Source organism: Mesoplodon densirostris, chromosome 5 (assembly GCF_025265405.1).
Source record: "Mesoplodon densirostris isolate mMesDen1 chromosome 5, mMesDen1 primary haplotype, whole genome shotgun sequence".
Lineage (NCBI taxonomy): Eukaryota > Metazoa > Chordata > Mammalia > Artiodactyla > Ziphiidae > Mesoplodon > Mesoplodon densirostris.
In genome coordinates, this window is record NC_082665.1 from 93,490,973 (window position 1) to 93,505,383 (window position 14,411).

At 45.1% G+C, this 14,411-nt stretch overlaps 1 protein-coding gene across 1 annotated transcript; it reads left to right on the forward strand.

Annotated features, from left to right (window-relative positions):
- The first annotated feature begins 412 nt into the window (after positions 1-412).
- Positions 413-14,103, forward strand: CLDN11 (claudin 11). The gene is made up of 3 exons (XM_060100025.1): positions 413-739; positions 4,290-4,454; positions 13,871-14,103. Exons 1-3 carry the CDS (start codon positions 514-516, stop codon positions 14,101-14,103), a joined length of 624 nt encoding a protein of 207 aa, XP_059956008.1. The 5' UTR covers positions 413-513.
- The last annotated feature ends 308 nt before the right edge of the window (positions 14,104-14,411 follow it).

The following is a 14,411-nucleotide window of genomic DNA, read 5'->3' on the forward strand; positions in this document are numbered from 1 at the left end:
AGCAAGAAGAGAAAAAGAATTCGCAGCAAAATAGAACTCGCGCCTGACGCGGGCCCTCTTGTCGCTGTCCATTACTTGGACCTGGATCGAATTATTTTCTTTCCAAATTTTATTATTTCCAACACTCACCGTGCGACACTCGCCGGCGGGGCGGCGGGATCACCCCCTCCCTAACTCCGCTTCCCTCCACATCCCACTCCTGACCCCGCCCGGCGATTGGCCTGCTGGACCCGGGGCCGTCGCGGATTGGAGCTCGCCGGCCGGGTCTGCGGGGTTTAAAGAGGGGGGCGGGGACGCGCTGCCCAGCCGCGCTGCTGTCCTCGCCGCGCGCCCGTCGTGCAGCTGGGCTCGCTGCGTCTCGTGGCTTCCCGCTTCCTCCAGCATCCCGCATCTCGCCGTCGCAGGCCAGCGGCTCGCCAGCGCGGGAGAAGGAGGACCGGGCCAGGCGCCGTCGAGCCCGGGCGCGGGCACAGCTAGTGAGGGGCGAGGCGCAGGGTCTCCAGGGCGGCCACGATGGTGGCCACATGCCTGCAGATAGTGGGTTTCGTCACGAGCTTCGTGGGCTGGATCGGCATCATCGTCACCACGTCCACCAATGACTGGGTGGTGACCTGCGGCTACACTATCCCCACCTGCCGCAAGCTGGACGAGCTCGGCTCCAAGGGGCTGTGGGCCGACTGCGTCCTGGCCACGGGGCTGTACCACTGCAAGCCCCTGGTGGACATTCTCATCCTGCCGGGTAAGGACCCTGCCTTGCAAGTGGCTGTCCTAAATAAACCCTTTCCTTCCGGGCAGACGGGGGAGGGGAGCATTAGGCAGCGTTCACAGAATCATTTGGGGGCTTGAAGACTTTGGGGCATCTTTTGACACCTTCCGTCCTACTTTGTTGAGGAGGAATTAGGTAGCCCTGAACTTAACCTCTCTCAGCTTCAGTTTTCTTATCTGGAATTTGGGATGACAGTGGTGGCCACTGGCCGGGTCACCCTGAGAAGGTAATGAACTGAGACAGAGACACATAGTTGGAGCTCCGTACGTGTTAATTACCGTAGCCTCACCTGCCGCGTGCTCCCACTGTGGGTGGATCAGAAGTACTTCATCCCCCGGCCTCCTCCTGCAGGCGCCCTGCTTTCCCTGTTAGAATCCACCCGCAGAGGCTGGAGGAGGAAAGAGAGAAACAAAAGCATTCCAGCTATCCGAACAGGCTCAGGCTGAGTTTCCCAGTCCTTGTGGGACGGCCGAGGTGTCCTGGCCAAGTTAGGGCCCTCCTACGTGCGCGCAGTCGGTTCCCACAGGCCCCGGGGCCTGTCCCATTTCCCCCACCCCTTGCCCCCGCAGTGGAGGGCGTCGGTCCTCGGGCCTGCCGAGACTCCCCTCCCAGTCTCCGCACCCTGGGGTCGGAGAGGGAAGAACGGGCGCCCCTGGGAGGGCCCATTCACTTTGGGAAAAGGCGCACCTCCGCGGGTCGCCCCCTCCCCTACGGCTGTGCCTCAGAGTGGGGAGGGGAGGGAAGAGTTGCCTAGTTTCCACCTTCCCCGACGCCAGCCGGTGCCGAATCTTAACTTGATGCCCCGTTGAAAAATTCTGGGCAAGTTTCAATTCAGATTTAAACCTCGAGCCAGTTGGATGATTGACAAGGTCTCCGGAGCCCCTTCAGGTTTTCTGCTCGGAATCATGGCTTATCCCGGCCCAGGCCTAAGAACGACTGTCTCGCTAGCCTTTGAGGATGGTGCGCCTTTAAAGGCCTATCCCAGTTTCCTTAACAAGTGGAGTAACTGGGCGGTCTGCCGGAGTAACTGGCCCCGAGGCCGCCGCCAGTCTGGGAGGCTTTGGCTTTGGCCTTCTCCTGGATGAGCCTTTCGCTCCCGAAGACTGCCCCCCTTTAAGCCTCACCTCAAGTGCTTCCTATTTCCAGGTCCTTGTCGGAATCTATCTGCCCTTCCTCCTTGCCACCCTGGTATTTGACCCCTATCCCCGTCAGTGCACGTTTCAACTTTTCTGTTCATTGTTTGTGAGTCAAGTTCTCCTACCACATTTTAAATTCCTCCAAGATATAGCTAGCATCCTACCCTCTTTGCATCTTCCCCTGTACTTGGCACTGCCCCTGACACACAGCAGGTACGCACAGTGCGTGCCAGTCCTGCCCTCCATTTTGGACTTTCAGAATGACAGAGGTCTGGGGAACCCAGATGTGGACCCACCTTCAGTTAAAGCTGCCGTTGGTAGACCTGGGTCAGACTCTGGGATGCAGTGCTCACAATCCGAGTGATTTGGGACAAGTTCCTAACCTCTGTGAACCCCAGTTGTCTTCTTTTAAAAATTAAAATGAAACCAACCGCCTATCTTTCAGAGTTGTTTTGGGGATTAAATGAGATGAGAAGTGTAAGCCTCCTTAGATGTAGTAGAGGCTCCATAAATGGCAGCTATATTTTTTATTAAAAGCTGGGCATGGTATTTTTAAGAATCTGACTTGAAGCAGAAAATGACTCTCTGCTTCCTTCCTCCTGAAATTAAGTTTGCTGAGCATTCAGTGACAAGTGGTTTATTTTTAGAGAACATAGACCATCCTACAGATGGAGTACATTTTAGGGAGGGCCTAATCCTTCCTGTGGTCCCCTCCCTCACACAGTAGGTGGGCACAGGGACAGACCTCAGTCTCCATCTTTAGATTCTCAAATGTGGCCTTGGCACCTAGCATGTTCACAGACTGTGCCATGAATTTCAGAATCCGGGTGGCTAGCTGACTCTCCTTTATGCCAGCCCTGGTTCTCTGACCAGTCGCAGGGGCTTAGGACTGAGGTCAGAGGTCTTGCCCCAGACCTCCTGTGGCTCCTTTCTGGGGGTCTTCAAGTCAACAGATACTTGATTGATTGATTGCCCTTCATTCGGAAGAAACTGAGTTGGACGATTGTTGGGAGTGTGTCCTTGTGGAGTCTGAATTCTGGCAAAACAAATCTTGCTAAGAGGCAATCTTGCAGTTGGGTCTTGGTGCACAGGTAGGCTGGCCACATTCAGTGTGAGGGTCCTGGCACATGAGGCAGAAGCTGGGGCTTGTTTTGGGGTTTGCCATTACCTCTGCTTCCCCCACGTCACTAGCTCTACTTTCCTCTGAGTCAAGAGGGAGAGTTACAACTCCCCCACCCCCTTTTTTTGAAGGAGGGGGAGTGTTTTAGTGAGAAACGATACATTTAATTGTGTCGTATTCTCCCAGCATCTTGTCAGATTTATTTTACATAAATATTGCACATATTATAATCTGTTTCTTAATAAAGTAGTTACCTGGCATTTTATTTGACAGTATAAAGTTCAGGTAGCTTTGCTCCACTCTTATTATTCAACTCGTTAATTCCTTCATTCATAATTGTATGTTTACATCATCTATTGTGGGCACTGTGTTAACTCCATGAAGACCAAGGCAGGTGTCTGTCTTCTAGGAATCCCTGGGACTGGAGAGATGCCTTTATGGAAAGTGGACCATTGTGGAAGCATGCCCAGGGCCCAGTCGGAGAGGCAGGAGATGGAGCCTGACCGTCTATAGGGGACAGGATTCATGAGCAAGCAGTATCTGGGGAGATATCAAGAGAGGAAGCCTGAGCCTTAGCTTAGTCTAGTTAGGGCCACATACTGTTTATACACAATGTGAATTAAAAGCACATGGTTAAGGGACAAAATCACCTAGTACACCTGGAGATAAAAGTACTGCCTTGACACAGAGTACTATTAGGAATACCAGTAATAATAGCTGACCCTTTTTGGAGTACTTAGCCTGTGCTAGGCACTGTTCTGAGCACTTCATGAATTAACGAATTTAATCTTAGTTGAATTCCATTGGAGAGATGTAGGTACTATTATTATTTTTACTCTGTAGGTGAGGAAAGTGTCAAGACACTTGCCCAAGGTCACACAGGTAGAGCATATCAACAGCAGGCTGGGATCAACACAGACCATCACAGAAGAATTCTTCAAAGATTTGAATTTTAATCTGAATTTTTCACAAGGTGATGTAACAGTGTAATTGTACTCTTGGCCTCTTCATCTCGGAAGCTTGGATGAGTGGTCTAAACCAGGGATCCCCATTCAGTCTCTCCAGCCCCCAACCTTCCTTTTTTTTGTCACTGAATCACTTTAAAAGTTGAACATGCAAAGTGATCTTGGACAACATTTAACATATTATAAGTCCTGGAGTGGGACAAGAGGGAGGAAGGCAGATGGTGCTGAATTCCTGTGAGGCAGGATTGAGGATTCAAGGGGACCCGTGGCCTAACCCACCCTGTCTGCACTCTTGTTCCCAGGCTACGTGCAGGCTTGCCGAGCCCTGATGATCGCTGCCTCAGTCCTGGGTCTGCCGGCCATTCTCTTGCTGCTGACGGTTCTCCCCTTCATCCGAATGGGCCAGGAGCCTGGCGTGGCCAAGTACAGGCGGGCCCAGCTGGCTGGCGTCATGCTCATTCTGCTGGGTAAGACAGCTTTCTGTAGAGCACCCCAGCTCCCAGCAAACCTGAAGAATCTCGGGTCTTGCTGCTGCTTCATCGAGTTCAAGAGACATGTGCAAGGAAGGCATGTGAATCCACTGGGGGAAAAGCCCCCCACAATGTGTATCCCTTTATGTTTCTTGGGCGGTTGATGCAGAGGGATAAGTAATGTCTGTGGGAGTCACTGAACATAAAAGTAAGTTAAGGGACTTCCTTGGCTGTCCAGTGGTTAGGGCTTTGCGCATCCATTGCAGGGGGTGCAGGTTCAATCCCTGGTCCAGGAACTGAGATCCCACAGGCCGTTTGGCACCACCAAGGAAAAAAAAAGTGTAAAAGAAACAAACAAAAAGGATTTTGAGGGTATACCTAAGAGAGAGAACAGAAGGCAGAAGAGAGTTACAGGGCAGCTCTCCACTCAGGCTTCACGATAGAATCCCTTTTTGGAAACACCTGTGTCCAGGTCCCACTGCAGGTCCATTGAATTAGAATTTCTGGGCATTAGACCAGGCAAAGATATTTTTTGAAAGCTTCCCAGGTGACTCTTGAGTGCAACCAGGATTGAGAACTTCAGTTAACATATAAAGAAAGACCAGAGAAAGAGGAGGGCAAGATAAAAGTAAGATGCTGAGGGTAGTAGATCACTAGGTGATGATTCCATCTTTTATTCAGTAGGCATTCACTGAGCATCTGCTGAGTGCCAGGCACTATGGTAGGCACTGGGGATATTGGAGAAAAGAAGGTAGTCTCTGCTTTGAGTGTCCTTGGACATCTTGATGTACTTGGTGTGCTTGCTCACCTAAAAAAGGTACACAGGCTGTGCACACACATAGGAAGGCACCTGATCCAGATTGGAGGAGTTTTCCAGAGCAGAGGACCCTAGCGATGAATTTTGAGAGTTGGATAGAAGGTGGTCAGGTCATGGATTGGAGAGAGGGACAGCTCAGGCCAAGGACACGACATGTGCTTGTTCAGTGTTCCTGATTACACCTGCACACGGGGGTCTTGATTTAACAACCTAGGGAGGGTCCTTCTAGCTCTACACTCTGACATGCATTTTAAGAACAGCAGCTCTTGTCGCCAAGTGCCCTGAGACATTGTGAGGAGACATTGGTGTGGATATGAGTTAGATATAAATCATGTTCTCCTGGGACAGGAAATTCCCATCCCCAAACTGGTATCAGACCATGTGTTTGAGGGGGAAAGGTAAGGAGCCAGGGTTCTGTGTGGATCAGTACCACTTAGTGATGGTCACCCACAGTGACACCGGTGAGGTGAGGAGACATGAGACATAGGGGTAAGGTTTCCCTTGATTGCAAAGGGATGGAGGTTTTTAGAGGCTTGTGAAGCCACGGAGAATTCAGAGAAGGGGCTTGTGTGTGTGTGTGTGTTAATAGGAGTGAAAAGACCAGAAAACCTCTGTAATTTCCAGAGAAGAATTTGGGCATGGACATTTTGGTTCCCGCCACAAAGAATTTGTGTGGGAGTGCCACACAGAACACACAATCAGCATCACATGCTTCATCCAACTCACAGGGTCCTTCCTTGTAGTGCTTTTCGATGCCCAGATCTTTGCATCTGAACTCCCTTTCCAGTAGGTAGACAAAAGCTCTACAAGTAAACTGGTTTGCAGAATCCAGGTGAAACCCTTTTCATCCTAGATATTTGCAGTTGTTTGTAACTTTCCTCACATTCTTACAGAAGCCTCAGAAGGATTTCTCTTTAGCTCTGAGGATCCCAAAACCAAAGGATGGGTCCGTTGTGTTGAGTGTTCATCTTTAGAAATCCTAGCCTTCCATATGAGAGTCACGGAATATCCACAAGTAAGAGAATACATGAGAAAACCCCAAACCCAAACCCTGTAGAAAATAAAGATACAAAAGCAAAGTCATAGAGACAAATTGGTATTTTAAAAACCCCTGAAAACAACTTAATTGTCCAGTTGAATATAATGATTATTAAAAAATAACAACCCGTTGTTTGAAACTTCCTAGACGAATTAAATACTGTTTTTCTTCATCTTTTTCAAGTGGGTTGGTGGATGCAGACAGAATCATAGAGAGGAGAGTGAGAGGGATGGGCAGGTATGGGTGTGAGCTTCTCAGTCCTTGTTTGCTCCCCAGAGGGAGACGATGGAGGGGGCATTGAGTGATCTGACACCCCTTCCCCCAGGGAGGCTGCCCCTTTCTGGCCACTCGCTGTAAGGATGGGATGAGGGCACTGCTCCTTGCCCTCTTGTAGCCTTGCATCTCAAGTGGTACTTGCGTCCTCTTTGATGGCTCCTGCCTGGATTTGTTTCTCAGTGGGTCGCAGCTTGCCTTTGGGTTGGATGTTGTTTAGACTGGAACAAGCTCGCTTGCTTGCTCGATCTGGAAATGTAAAGCTCATTGTCTCAAGTGTGGCATCTGCTGGCCTCCCCTAGGTGTTCTCGGCAGGGAGCCCGAGTGCCTTGTTTCCCCTGCTGGGCAGTGGGTGGGAGGAACAAGAGAGAGTGAAGCCTCCCTTTGTGTGGCTCAGGATGGGCTTCTGTCCTAGGGGTCACCAGAGGTGCTCCAGTTGAGGTGTGGTCCCCTTCCAACGGGGGCCAGGCACACTGGGGTGTGGGAGCCTGGGAACCGGAAATGGTGTCAAAGCTAATCTTGGGATGAAAACTGTAAGCACTTTTAATTAAAATCAATTCTTCCTGACTCTGAAAACCTTTCGTTATTTTTCAGAAAGCTTAAAAAAAATTATGTCTGTGGTACAACAGCTTATCTTCTCAGGAGTCTGAGTTCAGTGTTGTGAGGATTTGGTTCCTGCTGTGGGGGAAGGAATGGGCGCCTGATGCTGCCGACTTCTTAAGCCAGATGAGTAGTTCAAAGAGCAGCAGGTGCCTCAGATCCAGGACGGAGCAGAGGCAAATCTAATTCTAACCTATGGCTTTTCTAGAGCCCCTGCTGAGGCAAGAGGTATCTATGCCCTGAGATGCTTCATCTTATTATGTGGAGTCAGACCAACTGTACTAAATCTTGGACCTACCGCTTTCCAGCTGTGTGAATGGGGCCAGTTACTTAATGTCTCTGAGGCTTTATATAAAATGGGGACAATACTGCCTGCTTCTGAGGTTGGTAAGAATAGTGAAATGATGTATGCAAGTTATTTAGCATGCATGGTGTCTGGCGCCTAGTAGGTGCTCAACAACTGGTTGCTATTTTATAGATGTTGTTGTTTAGAGAAAATAGAGAGCTAACCTAGAAGGCAACTGGGTATTCCTTCCATCACATCTGATGTCTGCAGGGTCATCTCCACACGTGAAACTGGTAAGGAGAGATGACGAACTGTTCCTGGAAACACCAGGTCACATCCTGGTCTAATGGAAATATTTTCTTTGCTTACTTTGTACAAACCAGAGTGTAGGGATCAATAGTTTGAGTTTTTGACTTATTCCATTATGAAAAGTCATGATAAGCTACCCAACTGAAAATGCTCAAGCTTAGTTCTGATTCAGTCTAATTCTCATCTCACTATAAGTTACAAAGTACCTGATTTGGGTGTTTCTTGGGGAGATGGGGTAGGGAATGGAAGGAAAGGAAATGTATTTTCCTTCCTAAGTGGAATCCTTCGTCTTCTCTCCTCCTTTTAAAAAGTATGGCCTCAGGAATCCTATTTGTATTGGAAAAAAGTTTTCAACTTGGAACTTATAGGCTAATAACGAAAGTGCCGTAAAATAAAGGGTATATGCAAATGTGGGAAAAATTGAGCTTGTCACACACAGAGAATCGGATGTCCTAGGGGGATTGGGAATCCTTGGGTGTGAACTAAACAGTGATGCCCTTAATCCCGGAGTATTGAGATAATAGAAAAAGTCTTCTTTCAAACTCATTAACTTTACACAGAGTTCCTAATCTAAATCAAATTTCATGTGGGTAGAAGAAAGGATGTGGCATCTTAGTATGGTTGTGGCTTAAAATGACCTTATTAGTAAAATTGGAGGAATTAACTGCTTTATGAGGTCTTTTCTGTCTCTAACTTCAGTGTTTTTTAAAAAATTAACAAATAACCACGAAGTTGGCTTTTAAAAAAGGTTGTAGGAAAAAAAGAGATAACGATGTGTGGAATAGAAATAAAGAGAAAAAAGTGCTGAAAGCAGGCCAGGAAAATAATGTACTCAAATGTTCCATTGACTTGATGATTGTTGTAAATATTAGATCTTCATAAAAGTCACTGCATAGAGGCCTGTGTCCTTTGGCAGCTGTTTTCTTAAGTCAAAATTTAGACAGTGACAAATGAAAAAAGGAAAGACAAAAAATTTTCTGGTTTCAAATTATAAGGAAACAACAAATACATATGACTCCAACCAACAGCTGGTTAGAAGTCTGATTACTTGTTGTCTTGAGTTAACTGGCTTCTTTGTGAAAAGCTAAAGTGAATTGCTAGTTAGATCGTATGACATAATAGCATCAATTGCGGAAGATGGCGTTCGGTGCACTGTAAAATGTTAAATGGAAGGGGATTTTAAAAAAAGGTGTTGTGGAAAATTTGAAACATACACAAAAGTAGAGGCTAGTGTAATGAACCCCTGTGAACCCAAACTCATTCCCAATAATGATCAACTCACATTCAATCTGCTTCGTCTCTGTATGTCTACCTTTCTCCCAGTCCCCAGATTTTTTGTTTGTTTGTTTGTTTGTTTGTTTGCGGTACGCGGGCCTCTCACTGCTGTGGCCTCTCCCGCTGCGGAGCACAGGCTCCGGACACGCAGGCTCAGCGGTCATGGCTCACGGGCCCAGCCGCTCCGCGGCATGTGGGATCTTCCCGGACCGGGGCACAAACCCGTGTCCCTGCATCGACAGGTGGACTCTCAACCACTGCGCCACCAGGGAAGCCCTCCCCAGATTTTTTTGAAGCAAATCTCAGATGTCAGATCAAGGAAGATTTTTTCCAGTATTACTAATGTAAGTCAGAGTAATTTAAGTTATTTTAATGAAAATATTGCTTTGTGCTGGAAATTATGCCTTTAAAATTTCTTTCAATGCTTAATACTGAAAGTGACAAAGCCTGAAAACAGAGGTGTTCATTGGAGGAAGGAAGAAATGTCAGGGTCTGCTGCTCTTCTGTCTTTCTGGGCTTCTTTGTCTGTCTGTCCGTCTCTCTCTCTCTCTCTAAGTTGTTACCTCCAAAGCCAAACACACCTGTACCAATTTTATTCAACTTCATCACATTTATTTAACTCCATGTATCATGTATCACCCTGTGTCATCTAATCCCTAAGTAGATGAAAAGCTACACTTACATTTCATTCCTCTTAAACTGCCTTCCCAAATATTTTCTGTGTTTGGCTACATCAAGATCGTTGCTAACTTTTAATAAGGGTATTTCCTATCAACTAAAGAACTGACTGTATTAAATTATTTGAAATTTATCAAAAAGGGCAAACAATTTTATTCTATGAAGAGCAAGGAATTCTGCTTGTGAGAGGACCAAGTCCAGATGAATCTATATCTACACAGTGAAGCTTTCTTCTTCCCTTCTCCTTCTTTTGTTTTTTTTCAGATGAAGATATTCCTAATTTTCACTTTCTAGTCCCCCACAAGTGGCAGAATTTTTTTCCTCTTGTGCAGGTAACTGTTGCATCTTCTGAAGGTAGAAGAGGAGAAACAAATTGAAAAATCTAAGTGTTAAAATTGCCCCTGTCCTATTTTTAGAGACTTAATTTAAAAATAAATTCTGATGACATAAAAAGAAATGAAAATTCCCTTTATCTTCCTTCAATGTTCTTTACCTTATGGGTAACTGTGACTTTTTAAGAAAAACATTTTCTTTATTTTCCCCAAATATGGAGAGAATCATTACAAACTCTTTGTATGTGTGTGTCTCTCTGCAAATAGCAATAGTTCTAGCAGGCCTCCTATGTCTTTAAGAAAGCCAAAAATTACTGCCAGTTCTATTAATGTGTCACATCTTTTAGTTGAGTATGATATGACTTGCATTTTTAACTTTACTGATTAAAACTAGTAAATCAGTAAATCCCCTTTCCCTTCAAACCATGCTGAAATTGAGTAAACTCCTTTTTTAGTTTTTAAACATTCTTCATTGTGAGTTCAGTTGAAGGTCACAGTGAACCTCTCATTCCCTTTATGTTGTGTGGCAGTCTGTCATCTTCTAGTGGTTTTTGATGTGGTCCATCTTTGAGAGCCACAGGAATTCCACCCAGAGTTCAATTATCTACTAGGAAATAAAGAGCCTGCTGGTGCTCATTTGCCTTGTTTTGCATGGATTGTAAAAGAAGGAAATCTTTAATGAGGTAAATCATGAGCTTGTAGCTTTGAGTGTGTTAAAGTCACATTAAAGTTTTATAATTTTGGAAGTCAGTTTTGGTGTGGATGAGGTGGAGAATAGACTAGAAATGAATCTACCTCTCATCTCTCCATCTGTCTGTCCATCCATCCACCCATTCACTCACCCAGTCCTATAAGTTCATTATTTAAATGTTCAAACATTTTTATGATTTTTCCTTTTCTAGTGAATTATATAGGAATAAAATCTAACAAAATCTCTAAAACATTCAAAATCAAGACTGATAATTACTTTTGAATAGCGAGCCTGATTCTTTCCCTACGTGAAGATAGCCTAGCTTTATTACTTTGCTTAGGAAAAGGGAAAGAGTTCAGTGAAATTAGAGGCAACTTTTAAATCTTATTCTATAAAATCTAAACCAACCTGCAAGTTAAGTGAGGTTTAAATGAAATGTGGAGAATGCTTTTGTTTGTGTGTGTGTGAGTGTGTGTGTGGTATATATAAATACAAAGTAATTGAAAAACATAAAACTTAATTTGAACCATAACTTGTTTTGAATCCAGTTAATAGTTTATAGGAAAGATCAATTGGATTGAACCAAATCAACTGGGAATCAAATCTTTTTTTTTTTTCCCCTATGGAATTCGGCTTTTCCCTCCCCACCTTTCCCTCTAATCAAGCTTGGGTGTTTGGAAGCCCTTGCTAGGTTGCTGTTTTTTCCTGTATCAGAACGAATGCCCCTTTTTGGCATCTAGGGATGTGTAGCTGGATTGTGTCTTGATATGAAGAATCTAGAGCAATTCTTTCTGGCTCAAACACTCTAGAAAAAGCTTGTGCCCCTTTCATGATAGAGAAAAGGCTTTTCTCTGTGCCTCACTGAGAGTATAACTATGACAATAGCCAAGCAGTTCTCCAAGAGTGCCAGATTTGGAATCTGTGGCCAGAGGAAGAGAAAGAAAAAAATTGTACCTTAAGTATTCAAAGCCCTGCGTTGGAAAGGGAAGGTTCCATCAACCAGATCAACTGGTGTTCTTGAGAATACTCTATTCACAGAAGGAAAATACATCTTCTTATGGTATCGCGTATAAAAACATTACAGAAGCTGGCATGATGGTGCTTTACTCTTTAAGTGAAGCTATTAACATATGGATAGATTTTAGCTTCTTAGATAATCTGTCAATATATAAACTGCTTAAATATATGAATAGTTCACAGTTAATGGAATGAATTTAAACTGTTAGAAAGCCAGTTGGAGCAATTCAAAGCCCCCAAATTCACTTTCTTACTTCTGACTTCCAACTGGGATCTATACTTTTTTAGGACAGGAATCACATCTATTTATATATATCTATACACACCTTGTGGGGATGGGCTTAGTGTGTTGTCCACAAAACCCTATGTTACAAGCTACACAAGTGCAATGAGATAGTCTAAAAGGTCTTTCAAAATGGGTAAGACTTAAATCTTTTCTTCAGTTTAGAACTAATGTACAGGGCTGTTAGATTTGAGTGCTATGTTAAAGAAAAATTACATTTTTTTCTCTGTGGGCATAGAAGTAAGTTAGAAAATTACTCTGTATGAGCAGAAAAAAGCTTTCTGAGTTGAAAGTGACAAGGGTACCCCTTGTAGCAAACAGTGCAGTGCCCTGCAGTGAATTTATCAAAGGCTTTTTGACTAACAATTAGAAACCTTATTATTATTATTACTTTTTGGTCTGTCAACTTTAATGTGCCATCCCAACCTACATCTTTAACTAAAATTTCTGTCCTGCTGTAGTTGTGAGAGATCAGATGATACCAAAAGAAGAATGGAGTTACTTTGCCTAGAGCGTTGTCGTGTAGTACATTAGCCACTAGCTACATGTGTTCATTTAAATTTAAATTAATTAAAATTCAAAATTTGGTTTTCAGTCTCACTAGCCTCGTAAATGTTCAATAGCCCATGTAGCTTGTAGCTACCCTATTTGACAGTGCTAGTGTAGAGGTTTAAAATGTTTTGTCAAGTCTTTATAGGCTCCTGCCTGCCCTGTTTTTTTGGTTTTTTTTTTTTTTTTTTTTTTTTTTTTTTGCAGTACGCGGGCCTCTCACTGTTGTGGCCTCTCCCGTTGCGGAGCACAGGCTCCAGACACACAGGCTCAGCGGCCATGGCTCACGGGCCCAGCCACTCCGTGGCATGTGGGATCTTCCCGGACTGGGGCACGAACCTGTGTCCCCTGCATTGGCAGGCGGACTCTCAACCACTGCGCCACCAGGGAAGCCCATGCCTGCCCTGTTTTGTTACTTTGCTTGGGAGGAGGTGAAAAACTAAATGATGTAGAGGCTATTTCTTATGGTGATGACATTTGTTGTGATGGGTCACAACCCTTGAATGGGTAACTTCTTTTACTCTGAGAACTGTTCATGTGTGTATGGAGATTTTGTGACTGTGAAGCAGCACAATACAAACTCAGACTCCTCGCCGATACTCCACTGAGGTCTGGCAGTATTCACCACAGCAAGAGAATTTTCATAGCTTCTTCCGGTCTTTGTACTATGAATTGACCAAACTGAAAGAATAGAGTGGAAATTGGAGTGGACACTGTCTTGTTTCTCATTTTCGAATAGCTCAGGTCATCCAGTCATTCAACTGGTATACATTGAGCACATACTCTGTGCTTTGTACTGAGCTAAACTCTGACTTTACAAACATAAGACATGGGCCCTGCCTTCAAGGAACTCAGAACTTGGAATGGGAAGTAGACATGTAAAGAGAGAATTATAATGCAATAGGTAGGTGTAAGAGTAGAATTATAATTATAGGTATATAAAGTCAAGATATATAAATAAATACAAATACATATTTTTTGGACTTAAATGATGTATTTCTAGGTTTTTACATCAGAGTTCTTTTGTCTCCATCACCTGTTGAAAAAATAAGGACCTAGCAGTTTGGTACAAGCTTTTGATCAGCTTATTCCATAGATTCAAACCTTTAGGTTCAGATTGCCCCTGCGGGAGCAGAACTGAGGGTATTGAGTTTGGGGAGCTGGTTGGAAGCCAGAGGGGTGCGTATGTGGGGTGAAGGGGAGCCTGCCCGCTGCTGGTGTGTGATGGGGATGCCCAGTCACAGCCCTCTCCATGTCTCCCCAGCTCTCTGTGCCATGGTCGCCACCATCTGGTTTCCTGTGTGCGCCCACCGTGAGACCACCATCGTGAGCTTTGGCTACTCCCTGTACGCGGGCTGGATCGGTGCTATGCTGTGCCTTGTGGGTGGCTGTGTCATCATCTGCTGCGCCGGAGATGCCCAGTCGTTTGGTGAAAACCGTTTCTACTACTCTTCGGGCTCCAGTTCCCCCACTCATGCCAAGAGCGCCCATGTATAAGAGAGCTACCAGCCTGCCCATGGAGGTGCTATAGATGCTGGGCCCATGGCCCTAGGTTTGCTTGCCACAGTGAGAGGGTGGGAAGCCCACTCCTCTGCCAGGCTCCAAAGCCAAAGGTCTAGAAAAGCATCCTGTCTGGCATTTTGTAGTCTTAACACCCCCTCTCCTTTTGTTGCCTTAAGAGAAATCTTTAGCTCAGATGCCACACATTTTTTCCATGGTTTTGCCCACTATTAGCTGTTTTCTGGGGGCATTCCTTTGTCATATATATATATGTGTATATATATATATATATATACATATATATA

Coding starts and splice junctions, on each gene's coding strand:
- CLDN11 (XM_060100025.1), top strand. CDS start 514: ATGGTGGCCACATGCCTGCAGATAGTGGGTTTCGTCACGAGCTTCGTG. Junction 740..4,289: donor GGACATTCTCATCCTGCCGG/GTAAGGACCCTG, acceptor TCTTGTTCCCAG/GCTACGTGCAGGCTTGCCGA. Junction 4,455..13,870: donor CGTCATGCTCATTCTGCTGG/GTAAGACAGCTT, acceptor ATGTCTCCCCAG/CTCTCTGTGCCATGGTCGCC.